General features: G+C 41.2%; 1 protein-coding gene across 4 annotated transcripts in view; it reads right to left on the reverse strand.

Annotated features, from left to right (window-relative positions):
* The window catches only part of PARVB (parvin beta), a 70,616-nt gene that overhangs the window by 2,829 nt on the left and 51,634 nt on the right, over positions 1–16,153 (reverse strand). For all 4 annotated transcript variants that reach the window (XM_073000835.2, XM_020788903.3, XM_020788905.3 and 1 more), the window contains exons 6-12: positions 13,163–13,278; positions 9,694–9,752; positions 8,587–8,606; positions 8,025–8,086; positions 4,950–5,018; positions 3,572–3,673; positions 946–1,018 (exon numbers count right to left, since the gene is read on the reverse strand). In XM_073000835.2, the coding sequence (XP_072856936.1) occupies positions 946–1,018; positions 3,572–3,673; positions 4,950–5,018; positions 8,025–8,086; positions 8,587–8,606; positions 9,694–9,752; positions 13,163–13,278 (501 nt within the window). The remainder of the gene's footprint in view (positions 1–945; positions 1,019–3,571; positions 3,674–4,949; positions 5,019–8,024; positions 8,087–8,586; positions 8,607–9,693; positions 9,753–13,162; positions 13,279–16,153) is intronic.

Genomic DNA, 16,153 nt, shown 5'->3' on the forward strand with positions numbered 1-16,153 from the left:
TAAAAATGTAGTCAGGAAATCCAGCCTTAGCATATATTTGATTGTTGCTTCCACAGTTCAACTATGGTACAGTATTGCCCTTCAATGTGTTAGTCTTGAAGTACAAGAGAACAGTTAAAATTGGGCTAAAAGGCTAGTTAACCTGTTTTTTAGTGTTCTTCTCAATGGATCAAAGCAAATGATGAAACAGTGAGCATTTATTTTTTAACAGCTTCTAACTGTATGTTTTTTAAATGTAAAGAAAAGGTGGCATATTTTCCTTGATGTAATGATTCAGAGAAACCTCAACCATAGTTAAAGCTGTTTAATGAAAAGAAAACAAAAATCGAAGGACTATAACCCCTTTTAGACTCAACAGACTCATTCCCACATGAGCTTTCATGGACTGCAGTCTACTTACAGTCATTGCCAAATATATTGGCACCCTTGCAGTTCTGTCAGAAAATGCCACCCACAGACAACTCTTTACACTTCATTCTTTTCTCCATGATCAGTGCCACACACAACACAAAGTCAACTTTTCTCCATCTTAACTGGTTGCAAGTGTGATTACTATATTGCCCACACCTCTTACTTGCAACAGATGTGTCTAAATACAAATTAAAGGAGCATCACATGCTTGACAAACAATTATTTCTTACAATATAGACAAGGTGCCAATAATTTTGGCCAGTGCAGTTTTGGGTTTTTGTGTGGGATTGTATCAGATTTGACTTTTCATCTGGTTTTGTGTGTGTATGTGTGTTGTTCCAACGCAAACCAAAGAAATGAACATGTGAGTACCAAAACAATTGCAACTGCAACAATTTTCTGAGAGAAGGGTTGCGTTTTCTGACAGAATTGCAAGGGTGCCAATATATTTCGCTATGACTGTATAACACTCCCTGCCACCTCCATGGCAGAACATGTATTTGTTTCATCTCAAGTTATCCTTGTGTATACTACCTTCTGGTCGAGCCTTTGGTTTCTTCAGACCTCCATCCTGCATCAGTTCAAAAGCAAAGGAAACATTGTGAACCTGCATCACAGACAGACATGAAAAAAACATTTTAAAACCGATTTTTGTAACATAATTAAAAAGATTCATGCAGTAAATCCCCCATCCTATAGCTTACATTTATCTGGATGTATTTTCCACAGTAGTCCTTAACCAGTCTACATTCCAGGGTTTCAAGAACATAGCTTAAAACCTTTGGAAGTGTTCACTTCTTACCACTGGCCTCTTTTATTACATACGAGAAATTTCAGTTTGCCTGGTTGATGTAGGGTGCCTAATGGAAGCCACAGAAACCTGGAGACTTATAAAGAAATTGTTAGTCTCTGAGCTGCACTAAATGTTCAGATATTTCTCGTGGTTGCAATCTCTGTTGAATTGTACTCCTATAGGTGGAGGTGGCAGCAACATGTAAAGAAAACACAAACTTTAAAAAACACTGCACACAGAAAAATAGTAGGTCACTGAGGTGGCTAGGCCAGAACCTGTCTTCTAGCCTCATACTAGTTTTCTAATGAGATGAGGTCTTTTATATGTGGGGAGGAGCATTAATTTCATGGCCTCAGCTGTGGGAGGTGGGCAAGCAGCACCATGGCTAGAAACCAGCTTTCAGTGGGTTCTGCAAGCTGCTGGAAGCAACTCATCTCACAGCCTCTACCTCATTCCTATGTGCCTGAATGCTTTGCTCTGGATGGACTGTGTTTGACCATTTGGACTGGTTCTAGGACTACAACTTTGGATTGCCTTGCCTGGATGCCTATTATAGTTGGCTTTACAGATCCTGCTTCTCCTGCTTCAGGCTTTCTTTGGTCTAGGACTTTTTTAGCCAGCTGTTTCACTTGCCTCACTAGTGTAGGACAGGACAATTAAACACACAACATCCCTTCCTGCTACAACTGAAGTGGTACAATTCAGGGAAAGGAACACAACATATCCAGACATCCAGTTCACTTCAAGGCTTCAAAAGCTGCAGCAGCTGATACTCCCAGTCTACTAGTGATCTGCATACAAACCAATCTGTATTTGTCAGTAAACAAAACAGCAGCAAAGGTGCAGGACCTGTTCATGGATACTTCAAGGATAGTACAATTGGCAGAATATAGACCATGAACTATCCTATTTTGATTAAGAACTGTATTGTAGAAAACATAATCAAATGTTCACACTCACTAACAACATTCATAAAGGGGAAGGAATCTCCCCCGCCCCCCAGTTTGATTAAAACTGTTTTGTATTCTCCTTGACTTCATGTCCCATTCTTGCAATACTACAGTGGCACAGGAGGGCAGAATTTAATTAAATTTTCTCACAGCTCAGTGACTTGAGCAGCAAAACAGGCAAAATCTTCCCCTCCCTTGGAGTTAATTGTTCAAAAAATGTTTATTGCCCCTTTTAGTTCTTGCTTAACCCTTATCATTTTAGTCAAAAGCAAAGCCCTATAAAGAATTTTGAGTGTTAGAAATTTTACAGTTGTACTTTTTCTCTTTTCAAGAACTACCTCAAATATGGAATACTGTGATGAATTTTAACTATCCTATTCTGCATTGGGTGAGGCTGTGCATACTTCCTTTACACACACACACACACACACACACACACACACACACTCTCTCTCTCTCTCTGTCTCTCTCTCTCCATATGAAACCACCTCCACAGCAATGGAGCTCTTTTTCTTTATCTTAGGGCTCTGCTCAGTGAGTTGGGAATCTGTAAGGGGTTTGATTCCCCACTGTGCCTTCTAGGAGAACAGCTGGCCAATGTAGCCTTGGGACAGCTGTACAGTTGAAATAAAGGAATGGTAAACCACCCAGAAGGAAGGAAGTACTCTCCATCTGGAAAAAGTACTCTTCATCTGGAAAAAATAGGGAAGGGGTCATCAGAAGTCAGAATTAACATGACAGCATGTGTAAAAGGGAGAGCAACCCACAGACCTTGCCCTCTTTCAGTTGGGGCTAGAACATTACGGAAGCAGTTTCTGATACAGAATATTCCTAGCCAGATAAAGAAAACAAGGCTACACATGCTGACAGTGATCATATGTAGCCTTTTTAAAAGGGCTAAATCCAGCTGATGCCATTTGTGAGACACTGCAAGACAGCTGGATCCAACCTTTGCAAATCTTCCCATTTCCTTGCCGAATAGACCAACACAGACCTTGGCTTTTAAAAATGCCTCTATTCTGCAAGTAAATCCAGCTTTTTCACATGTGTTCAGTTGGATCAGAGTGTGCGGGGACCATGAGCTGCAGTTTTTCTTTATTTCACATGTGCAGGACATATTATTCTCCACCTTTCCTCCCTACGCACATTCTATAGCCAATATTATAGTAAAGCATGAACAGTTGGAATTTAATAGCTGCTGGACAAATTAATTTTACCATTAAGATTAAGAGCTAAGTGTCACTGTACATTTTCACATGACTATAAAATGTTAACCGTGTGGCTAACTGGCAATTGTTAAAGAGAGCTCGTTGGCTTCATTCTAGCTTCAGCAGCAAAGCTAAAATAGAAAAAGAATGAAAAGAGCAGTTCATACAATGTAAGAGAGAGAAGTGGCCTGGCTGGAGTTTCTACCTACCTTCTGATCAAAACTCTCAGGCGTCAAATAGAAATTGTGGAGAGGAACAAAATAGTCTTCGAGGAGGCCCATCAGTAAGACTAAGTACACACCATCTGCAAACTGAAGAGAAATTCCAGTGACTCTCCCAGGGAGACTACAAAAAGATGCATGTGGTACTTATAAATGACTCGCTGGCAAAGAACAAATAGCCTACAGGACACCTTACCTCTGGTCACAGTCATTAGATGTTTGCAGGAACTTAATTATTTAATATTATCCCATTTAGGGTGAACACAAAGGAAAACAGAGAATGAATCCTAATGAAACAGGAATGAATTACTGCTAGGGGTGCCCAGTCAGTTAAATGTTTGTTTCTTCTTCACTTGTAGTCCATTCCAAGATAACTACATTTAAATTCTTATATTATAGCAAGAGGTAAAGAATGCTGTTAAGAAGATGTTTGTACTGGTTAGTGTGGCTGTTGTTGTGTGCCGTCAAGTTGGAACGGACCTATAATGAGCCTAATAGGGGTTTCAAGATAGATGAACTATTTAAGGGGTTCCACACCCCCAGTGAGGTTCCATGACTGAGTGGGAATTTGCACCCAGGCCTCCTGTGTCCTAGTTTCTCACTCTATCCACTACATCACAGTGAGCATCTCCCTGGTTAGTGTAAATTGTTTTAATTCAGATAAACGTAAGGCCACTCTGTGGAATAGAAAACATAGAGAAAAAGGAATATCCAAGAGGGAATTCCCCATAAACAAGACCTAGAAATATTTTTGTAACACATCTCCCCTTTGTCCAGTTACAACTAAATGGACTAAGATTTCCATTCATTTCTATGGAACCATGAAAGAAACAGAAAACCCTTAATTCCCCTCTTATTTTGTAGCCCAGTGAACCTATGATTGGGATGAATTCCCCTCTCATCATTTTCCTTTTGCCCCGTTTAGCCTCTGAAACATGGAAACAGAACCAGGATAAACTATTGAGGGAAGAGAAAAGGGTTTGGGGATGCCTACACTTCTCACCTAGGGAACAGATGGGGAATATGTACCCCTCCAAATATTGTACAGTGGGGCAAAAATCCCTTTAGCTTTCATCCTTAACTATGATGACTAAGGATGATGAGTGCTGTAGTCTGATAGCATCTTCCCTTGACAACGAGCCCTCTTCTTAGCTTCAGAGAATTTTCATGGGAAAGCACACCAAAGCTGATTGTCAGCTGAAATTTTGGTAAGCTGGTGAGTAAATAATTAAGCTTCTTTGTCCATAGCTACATTACTTTAGTCAAATTTTCATTCTTCTGCAGCTACTTTAAATAAAAATGGAAAGTTCTTATGAATGCTGAACACATGGTTTCGTCTTTGTCACTAGTAATAAACACCTCTTACCTGAGTTTCTAATTCTGTCACTTCCAAGTTAAGTTTATTGAGATGTTTGTTTACAAAAGTGATCAGGGACTGGAAAGGAAAAAATTATCACATCAAAAGAATAAATAAATAACCAATACTTAGATTTTCTTACAAATTCTAAGAATAAAGACAAAACATCCACAATATAAAACCAAGACTATTCTAACCTTACACTGATTCAAGATGATATTTTATCACTTTTATTACATTTGGAACTCAGTGATCTGGGATCTATTTTATAAACCATGGGTCTTGGCCATGGACATACTCTAAGAACTCAGCGCACACATTGCAAATGTAATGCTTTTGAGGTTTCTGAAAATATCTGAATTAAAATCTACCAGGACCTTTCAAGAGAGTTGCTTTCATTTAAAAAAGAAAATAAGGGAAGCTGATCAGGTTGGGGGAAAGGAAGTGAGATAAGAATCATGCAAACTCCAAGAGAAAACTTAATGGTAAAATAGCGAGAAAGTGGCACCGTCTCTGTCCTGATCAGAGCTTGAAAAATGTTACTCCTTTTGACTACAGCTCCAAGAATTCTCCAAATCAGTATGGCCAGGGTAGTCCAAAAAAGTGTCTTTTCCAAGTTCTGATTCCAACAAAGCACTATGTTATGCTGTAGAACTATTAGCCCATCTAACCAAGGACACTCTACTCTAACAATGGTTCTACAAAAACTCAGGCAAAGAACTTCTAGGTAGAGTTTCCAGGGACTGAGCCTACAACTGTATGCATGCAAAGATCTGCTTCCACAGTGAATCAAGGATCCGCCTCAACACACGTGTTACACATATTCATTCAACCTTCTGTCCAAATTTATGGTACTTCAGAAATCAGCAAAACATACTGTACTATGAAAGCACAAAGTATTTTTACACAAATTGTGTAAGACCTTTTTACCACAGAATCCCTACCATCTCCAGTTAAAAATGGAAATCAAGCGGCATGACTGGGAAAGGCCTCTACCTGAAAAATGCTACCAACTGGAGTAGGAAGTTCGGGGTTAGATGGGCCTTTACACTCTTGAGGCTAAATCCGGTTTCAGCTCCAGCTAAAGTAGACCCAATGAAAGGAATAGGAGATAGGTTTTCTTGATTTTAATAAGTCCACTCTATTTGGGCTTAACACTGGATGTAGCCTTTAATCTATTAAACTAGTCATTTTCCTCTATGTTGCACACAGAGCAGAAAGCTCTATATAATGGCCACTGAATAACCACAGATCCTTCCGTCTCAGCCATCAAATGAGTGGAGTCCCAGAACTCAATTAAAATGCACATACAGTACATTTCATCCCTCAATCTGTCTTTGTGTTGGCAGGAAGGGGGGTTTAAAAATATTTTTAGACTAATACATAGATTGTACAGTGGTGCCTCGCATAGCGAGGTTAATCCGTTCCGGATTAACCTTCGCTATGCTGAAGCATCGTTGAACGGGGCAGGGATTTCCATTGGAACGCATTAAACATGGTTTAATGCGTTCCAAATGGGCCAAATACTCACCGTTCAACGAAGCTTCGTAATGGCCGGCAGCCATTTTCGCGCCCTCGCCTCGCTTAACGAGGGCGCGAAAACGCTGCGCGCGGCCATTTTGGGCCATTTCCGGGCTTCCGGCGGCCATTTTGGCTGCCGAACAGCTGATCGTCGGGCTTTGTTTTGCGAAGATCGGTAAGCGAAACGCTTACCGGTCTTCGCAAAGCGAATTGTGCCCTATAGGAAAAACGTTAAGCGATCGCATTAGCAATCCGAAAAAACGGATCGCTATGCGATTTCGTCGTTATGTGGTGCGCTCGTTAAGCGAGGCACCACTGTAAATATTTTTTATCACTGTTGAGTCAATGTTTGAGATAACAATCCACCTACATTTGCTAGGAGTGGACATAAAATAAGGGTGGAGGAGGGAAATGACAGTGTTAATTAAAAGCAATCACAGGAGGAATTCAGCATGCCTGCAGTAGATTGTAGATCACAACAACTCATCTCAGAATAAAATAAAAAAAATAAACCTGCTAGACATACAAATCCCAAAAGATTTCTTTTGTGTGTATATTTTCATTATATATAGTCATGGCCAAATATATTGGCACCCTTGAAGTTCTATCAGAAAATGCAACCCTTCCCTCAGAAAATTGTTGCACTTGCAAATGTTTTGGTAATCACATGTTCATTTCTTTGATTTGCATTGGAACAACACATAAACACAGAGAAGAAAGGTCAAATCTTATACAATCCCAAAAACGCACTGTCTAAAATTATTAGCACCCTTAACAATATTTGGTAGCATCCCCTTTGGAAAAAATAACTGAAATCAATCACTTCCTGTAACCATGAATGAGTTTCTTACACTTCTACATTGGAATTTTGGACCACTCTTCTTTTGCAAACTGCTCCAGGGCCTTCAGATTTGAAGGATGCCTTCTCCCAAATACTGTTTTGAGATCTCCCCACAGGCGTTCTATGGGATTCAGATCTGAACTCATTGCTGGCCATTTCAGAACTCTCTAGCACTTTGTAACCATATCTGAGTGCTTTTTGAAGTGCATTTTGGGTCATTGTCCTGCTGGAAGACCCATGACCTCTGGTGGAGATGCACCTTTCTGACACTGGCCACTACGTTGCACCCCAAAATTATTTGGTAATCATCAGATTTCATGATACCATTCACACAGTCAAGGCATCCGGTACCAGAAGCAGCAAAGCAACCCCAAAACATATTTGAATCTCCACATGTTTGACTGTAGGGACTGTGTTCTTTTCTTTGAATGCTTCATTTCTTTTTCTGTAAACAGTGCCATGATGTCCTTGACTAAAAAGCTCTACTTTTGTCTCATCTGTCCACAGTATGTTCTCCCAGAAGGATTGTGGTTTTGTCACATAGGTTTTGGCATATTCCAGTCTTGCTCTTTTATGCCTTTGTGTCAGCAGTGGTGTCCTCCTGGGTCTCCTACCACAGCGTCCCTTTTAATTCAGATGGTGACAGATAGTGCAAGCTGATGCTGTTGTACCCTGTGTCTGCAGATCACCATCCCATGCAATAAAAAAAATTAAAATCTTACCTTTTTCACTACACTTAGTTTGTCTGGAGCATGATCAAAAAGTGTATCAAAAGCATCCCGTTCTAAGTTTAAGAAGGAAAAGATTTTATTTTTTCAGAATGAAAGGAAAACAGTTCATGGAAGCAATTTATGCACACACATTATTCTTATGGAATCCATGTGAAAAGTAGGTGCTCATCTCATGCAATGACAAAGACTGGAGGGGAAACAAAGGCAATGTTACATTCCATCACATGCCTTTGCTACTTAGAAACAGCAAATGTTCACCAGACCAATGACAACATTCAACAGGAAGAAACCTGATGCAACAGAAAAGAAGGAACCAGAAGCACCTGCAACAGTTATACAGTGGTCCCAAGCTTAGGTACAAAGCAGAAATGAGACAGCAATAACCCATCTGACCAAAAATGCATCAGTGTGAACAAGGGAAGCATTAATGAAATGTAACACACACAAAAATACTTTAGTATTATTAATTTCAGCTACTTTATTCAAATTAATATTGTTTCGGCCTCAGAACATAATCGTGGATTTATTCCCCAAATTAAAATATGTAACTTACCAAATCTCCCCATCATCATCCTGCAAATCAGAGTTTGTAGAAAATGCTTAGATCATTAATGATTTTGGAATAGCCCACATTTAAATAAGGATATTTCAAATGTGAGAGTTCATTCCCCCCCCCCATCTGAAGTCAATGTTGCAAGAAAATCTTTCAAGAAAGAGAGAACTGCTTTCAAATTCTAAAAAGCTATTTTCTCTCCTTTATTACATACCATTACATAAAATCCTGAAATCAAAGGGGCTGTTTCTTCAAACAGTTGTTTCCCCAATCCCTGTCAAAAACCACTCTAAAAATCTCTATCATTTTCAAAAGTAGCATGCCATGTTGGGAAGCGTAAAGATTGGGCTAATATTCAAGACAAGTAGGCTCAAAGCTTGTTAATGATAACAAACATTTCAAAGCTCCGATCCTTTTGGTCATGCTGCTTATACACAATTTTGTTCAGGGCCAGAAAGACAGGCTTTTGTGTGCTTATAAGTAATTCTTAACTCAAATTCAGGCACCTTTGGGGTCACTGGCCAAAGAAACTGGGCCTAGATCAGACTAAAAACTGGAATTCCACTCAGACTAGGGCTCACACTTTTAAACATTCCTTTGTGCCATTTCGGAATCAGCTCCTACTTTCATCTGTCTCCCTAAATTCTGACTGCTGGAGCCACTTACTCCATTCTGCTAGAAGGTAACAGCAGCATAATGGAGTTCTTCAAGGGGCAATTCAATTATGCTTGGATACATATTTTCCCTCAGAACCCCCTTGCTCACCACCACTGTGAAATGCACAATCACAGGGAAGCAGCGGTTGCATCCTACTTTGGTTCCCAGGCCATACAGAGCAAAAGTGAGGCTGCAGCAGCTTGGCTCATGACACACCTAACCAAGCTTAAACTCTAGACTGTACCGCACAATCATGTGCTGTGTAAGGAATTTTCTTGGCAGGCACACAAAAGTATTAACTGAAAAGATTCTCTTTAGGAGATAAAACCCAATGGGGCTATCCAACGAGATTCCACATAAGAACAAGATATACAGTATACAGAAATGAATAATGCTGAGCACCTAGCTTTGCACAAACGGTGGCAGAAGGATAAGGAGAGCTGTGCTTACTCTGTGGTGGTGGTGAGCTCCTCTGTAACATGGGCTGTATGAAGTAGCCCTTCCCGTTTCTGGAAGGAAGGAGAATGGAAAACAAGGTTACAGGGATTTCAAAAGAGAAATACATAGCATACCCATTTTGCGGCCCCCACCTGGCCTAGCTTAGATATCAATCACCTTTTAGGGGCTCATATACAGTATTTCTTTACTGTTTCTTGTTTTTTCTAGCCAGAGAAAACTTCCAAATTATCCCTCTAGTAAATATCAGAAGATATAAGAACAGAAGGAAGCAGAGTCCCACCAACTATGAAGAGACTAGTCCTGTGAGTTTGCTCTGAGCAATATATGTCAACATCACTTGAACAGCACAGAACAGATTGTGAGCAGTAACAGGACTGAAGGGTTTAGCTGGCTACTTTTTGGTTTAAAACCACATGATGGGCTGAAACAATGCTGATGACCAACTGATTAAAAGCTACTGAAAACGACACCACCATTTTCTTAGAAGAATCCCTCATTTTTCACAAACAGGAGGAAAACAGTCCTGACAATTGCTTTGTGTTTGGCTGAGAAGTGGCTAACTGGTTAACTGATTGAAAAAAAGGAGTCAGCTTCTGGGATGTTCTGCTGCAAGGTGTCACTTTGTGAATGCTAGTGAGCAGAAGAGGGTATCCTGTAGACATCTTGACTGCTGTCACTGGTGTCAACATTCAGGCAGCCCTTTGCTATGTATGGCATCCTTTTTCCAGCTGGCAATATGGGCTCAAAATTGTTTAGCAATATTGGGCCATTTCCTGGCTTTTTGGATTGTGGGTACAGAAGCACAGTATCCCACATTCATAAACTGGAGGTTTTTTGAAGAACTGAACACATCTTCTAAGATGGCATCTAGTATAGTAGACATACACATTGCTTAAAAACAAAGAAACCACACTTTTTTCTTCAGAGTAATTTGTTCAATCTGTATTTGAACATAAGAACAAATTCATTCAATGAGTGTGATTAAAATCAACAGTGTCTTCCTTAACTAAATGACAACCTTAATTATTAGTTGACTATCTCAAAACAGAGAGAGAGAGCTCAAACAACCCACACTCCAACCTAAACCAGTCCTTGACTGGCTTTTTTTCCCCACAGGAATGTGCAAACAATGAATGCAGGCTATGAAGTGGAAAAATCCTTCCCTTCAAAGGTACCACCTAGTGGTACTTTTATGAAACATTTTTGAAAGTGCCAAAGAGACTGACAAATGCACTGTCATGCATGTTGTCGTTATGTTAATTGTATTTTCTGCTAGGATTCATTTTCTCCTCCAACAGATGAAGATAATAAAGGAAGGACACACTCCTCTGAAGGCATAAGGCTGTGCACAACATCCAGATGCACTCCTCTGCCTGCAGCAAAGCAATTCCAGCACTAAGTGACCACCACTTTAAATGAAAAACAAACCACCAAAGGGAGGCATTAATCTTTCACATTCTGTGTAGGCTAGAAATTGTACTGAACCTTTAGGGGCCTTTGCAAGTTTATGCCATCAATCTATTCAGCAGTGCTGTTCATGTAATGGTCTTGTTTTCCTCCCCCTGGGAAGTATCATCAAGCACAGAAAACAACCAACATCAACAAAAAGCTCACGTAGGACATGGCAGCCACCACTGTGACCAGTATAGCAAAATGTTTTTGTTTTGTTTTTCAAACCCATAGACTGTTCAGAGCTTCATCAGTCATGAGATGTATACAGGTTTCAACAGCCAGGGACAAGGAAAACAGAAATCAAATAAAAAGAGATGTTATAATAGTACTTTCTTGTTTAGCTGTGTCCAACTCTTCGTGACCCCATGGACCAGAGTACGTCAGGCCGTCCTGTTTTCCACTGCCTCCCAGAGTTTAGTCAAATTCATGTTGGTCGCTTCGATGACACTGTCCGACCATCTTGTCCTCTGTCGTCCCCTTCTCCTCTTGCCTTCACACTTTCCCAACATCAGGGTCTTTTCCAGGGAATCTTTTCTTCTCATCAGATGGCCAAAGTATTGGAGCCTCAGCACTCAGGTTTGATTTCCTTCAAAATGGATAGGTTCTCTTTGCAGTCCAGGAGACTCTCAAGAGTCTCCTCCAGCACCACAATTCGAAAGCATCAATTCTTCCACGGTCAGCATTCTTTATTGTCCAGCTCTCACTTCCATACATCGCTACTGGAAAAACCATAGCTTTGACTATGCGGACATTTGTTGGCAAGGTGAGGTCTCTGCTTTTTAAGATGCTGTCTAGGTTTGTCATTGCTTTCCTCCCAAGAAGCAGGCATCTGCAGTGATCATGGAGCCCAAGAAAGTAAAATCTGTCACTACCTCCATATCTTCCCCTTCTATTTGCAAGGAGGTGATGGGACCAGTGGCCATGAGCTTAGGGTTTGTTTTTTTAATGTTGAGCTTCAGACCATTTTTTGCACTCTCCTGCCTTGGATTTGTATTGAAATCATTCTATCATTTTTGAGATTGTATCCCAGTAAAGCTTTTCCCACTCTTTTGTTGACTATGAGGGCTATTCCACTCCTTCTATGGGACCCTTGCCCACAATAGTAGATATGATGATAATCTGAATTGAATTCGCCTATTCCCGTCCATTTTAGTTCACTGACGCCCAGGATGTCAATGTTTATTCTTGTCATCTTCTGTTTGACCACATCCAGCTTCCCAGGGCTCATTGATCTTACATTCCAGGTCCTATGCAGGATTTTTCTTTGCAGCATTGGACTTTCCTTTCACCTCCAGGCATGTCCACAGCTGAGCGTCCTTTTGACATTGGCCTAACCATTTCATTAACTCTGGAGCTACTTGTCCTCTGCTCTTCCTCAGTAGCATGTTGGACGCCTTCCGACCTGAGGGGCCCATCTTCCAGCGCCATATCTTTAAGCCTTTTGTTTCTGTTAATGGGGTATTCTTGGTAAAGATACTGGAGTGGCTTGCCAATTCCTACTCCAGGTGGATTGCATTTAGTCAGAACTCTCCACTATGACCTGTCCATCTTGGGTGTCCCTGCACGGCATAGCCCATAGCTTCTCTGAGTTACTCAAGACCCTTCGCCACAACAAGGCAGCAATCCATGAAACAATTATTTTGACTTACACCCAGTGGGCCATACAGCAGCATCGAGAACTTGGAGCAGTTACTCTTTTGGATGATATTTCCCAGCACAGGCTAGTGATTCTAGCTTTATAGTCCAAGCTCTCACTTAGACCCCACCTTTCCACATCCCTGGGGATGTATCTGCACTCTCCAGAGACACAGGACAGACAGTGGTAGCAAACAGCTCGATTCAGTTTTATAGTCTACAACCCCTTGGATTTTTAAAGTGAATCCTTTTCAGGTTTGGGTTTCAGATGTTTGTTGGTTGTGTGTGGCACTAGCTTAATTGTCTAACCACTTTCGCTGTGCAGAATATGATAGGATATTATTTCAAAGACAAACAATCAAGAACTTCTTACCCTTACAACCACTACTTGCACAGAAACATGTTCAGGAAGTCTGATGGGGGCCCGGAAATGCATGGCCAATGCTACGAGCAGGTGGAGGATGGACACTAGGTTCTTGCCATGGATTGCTTAAAAGGAAAAAAAAGGCATATACTTTTAAAGGTAATCAGGAATGAATGCTTTATAGGAAGTTTTAGATCTGTCATATGGGCTTGGCTCTCTGCCTTGGCAGAGGGGAGGGCAATATGGATGCATCAGCATCAAGCCTATCCCTGGGTAACCACCTTAGCTTGTAGAATACAAAGAACAGGGAAAGATTACCATTGCAGGCAAAACCTTGGCCAGGTCTGCTTCTGCAGTTCTCCTCCCTTTTCCTCCTCTGGCCTGCTGCCTCTCAGACAAACACCCACCAGCCACCTTCCACTCCAATCTACTGACAACTGCGGCTGTGTCAAGGACCCTACCTAACAGAGAAGCCAGAGCAAAGGATGGTGCATCTCTACATGATGTTTACGTGACCACAAGATTAAAAATTAGTGCATAAAAAAATAAACAACCCTGAGCACTTTATCTTGAAGCAGCACAAAAATCAATGGGATTTTCTTCTGAGTAAATGTACATGTTAGATCTATATAACTCATGGGATGAAGCACATACTAGGTCAATCCCTACCCACCAGCTCCATAGGGCAGTCAGATAACAGCCTGATAAGCCCTCCAATTTTGTTAGCTGCTCAATACCACACCAAACGAGGCTGGAGGGCAAAATGCAAGACAAACACTTCCCAGACAATATAAGCAAGATTTTTGTACAAATTTGATCTTGTCTGATTGTAGATACTGAGCAGTATCAAACCTGATTAGTATGTTGGCAGAAGACTATCAGGGAACACCAGGGAACTTCATGGAGGACTTTAGGGTTTCATCTTGCCTAAACCCTAGAAAGATGCTGCCAGTGAGAGCTGATGCCATTGAGCTAGTTGGATGAATAAAAGCACCCACACCCACACAGCCAGCCCCATCGGAACGTGATGGGGCTAAAAAAGAATAACAAAAAAACACCACACACACAGAGCCAGACCCATCAGAACACGATGGGGCTGAAAAAAAAAATACCCCCCTACACACACCAAACTCCATTGGAATGCGATGGGGCTGGGGAAAAAAACCAAAAAAATATCACAGCACAGAAACATAACCCCCCCCCACAAACTCAAACCCACCCTGCAAAACAAAGTAAATGTATTTACTCAGGAGCAGAAACCAGCACCAGGCAGTTCGAAGCCTCCTAACCATTGGGGGCAAAAGAGCTACAAAGAAGCTCTCACCGACCAACGGTTAGTACCTACATTTGAATTCCTCGCCTTTTTTCCCTGCCTTTTTCTGGTTGTAACTCGAGGCTCCCATCGCAAGTAGAAGCAAAATTTTGCGGCAGGAGCTGGTCGCAACTCGAAATGGTCGTATGTCGGGACGGTCATAAGTTGAGCCATCACTGTACTTGCAAGCAAGACTGTTCAGCACCTGCCTTCCCCATGCCCACTGTTTTGCTTTAACATGTCTTATTCTGAAGCAGACTCCCTTGGAGACAGAGATTTCACAAGCCAATGTGGGGAACAACCAGAGCTTGGAAACATTTCTACAAAAACTTAACACATTCGTGTTAATTTTTGAAAAGGATGTTTGCTGGTTGTTCCTCACTACATAAAAGTCACTTGTAGTACTATGCATTCATACATGCTTTTAAAGTAATCTTTAAAATATGTCACCAATATGTGGATGACACCCAACTCTATCTCACTTTTCCATCTAAATATGAGGAAGCTATTCTGGCTGTAGATCGGTGCCTGGTGTCAGTAAAGACAGAAGTGCTCCTGGTCAACTGAAAGGCAGATCAAGGAAATAGAGGTTCAGCCTGTGCTGGATGGAGTTACACTCCCTCTGAAAACACAGGTGTGCAGCTTGAGGGTGCTCTTGGATTCATCTCTAAACCTGGATGCCCAGGTTTCAGCAGTGGCCAAGAGTGCCTTTTCACAGTTAAAACTGGTGTGCCAGCTGTGCTCATCTCTTGAGAGCTCCAATTTAGCCATGGTGACACATGTCCTAGTTGCATCTTTTGTTTGGATTACTGTAACCTACTCTATGTAGGTCTTCCTCTGGAAAGTGTTCGGAAACTTCGAAGAGTCCAAAATGCCTCCACCAGGTAGTTAACTGGGGCTGGTTCTGGGAACATGTAACACCTGTTACAACAGTTCCACTGGCTGCCAATCTGTTTCTGGACACAATTCAAAGTGCTGTTTTTATCCTATAAAGCCATAAGCAACTTGGGGCCAAGCTATCTAAAAGACTGCATCTCCCTCTATGAGCCTGCCTGGGCTGTAAGATCATCAGGAGAGGCCTCTCTCTTGGTCTCACCACCCTCTCAGGTGTGTTTGTTGGGGACAGGGGTAAGGGCCTTCTATGTTGCTGCTCCCAGACTCTGGAACCCTCTCCCATGAAGGAGGCGGGATCCATCTTGCTATCCTTCTGCAAGTGGACAAAGACCTTTCTCTTCAGACAGGCTTTTCCTCAGTGACTGGCAGTCTGAGAAGGTTGTGCTCTGGTGCTTTTAAGTGTTTTTTGTATTGATTTTAGTTACCATTTTTAATACGATACTTTAAAAATTCTTTTTAAAATATCTGTACACTTACAATTTTAAAATTTGTATATTGTCTTTTAATGACTGCCTTGGGTCTTTTCAAAGTGAAAGGCAGGGTAAAAATATTTTAAAGAAATGAATAATTTTAAAAACTTTATCTAAATAGAAAAAAATAGCTAACATTTCCCCCAAATGACTGCCCAAAGTAACATTTTTAAGTCCATGCATGCCCAAATACAAACTTAGAACACTATCTCCCATACATCTCAATTGCCACACATTTCAGGAAGCATACAATCATATCCTTGACAGCTTTACATAAGCACACAAACACATACAGTGTGTCTCAGTTTATCCTCAAACACTCAC

This window comes from Pogona vitticeps, chromosome 5 (assembly GCF_051106095.1).
Source record: "Pogona vitticeps strain Pit_001003342236 chromosome 5, PviZW2.1, whole genome shotgun sequence".
In the NCBI taxonomy this organism is placed as follows: domain Eukaryota; kingdom Metazoa; phylum Chordata; class Lepidosauria; order Squamata; family Agamidae; genus Pogona; species Pogona vitticeps.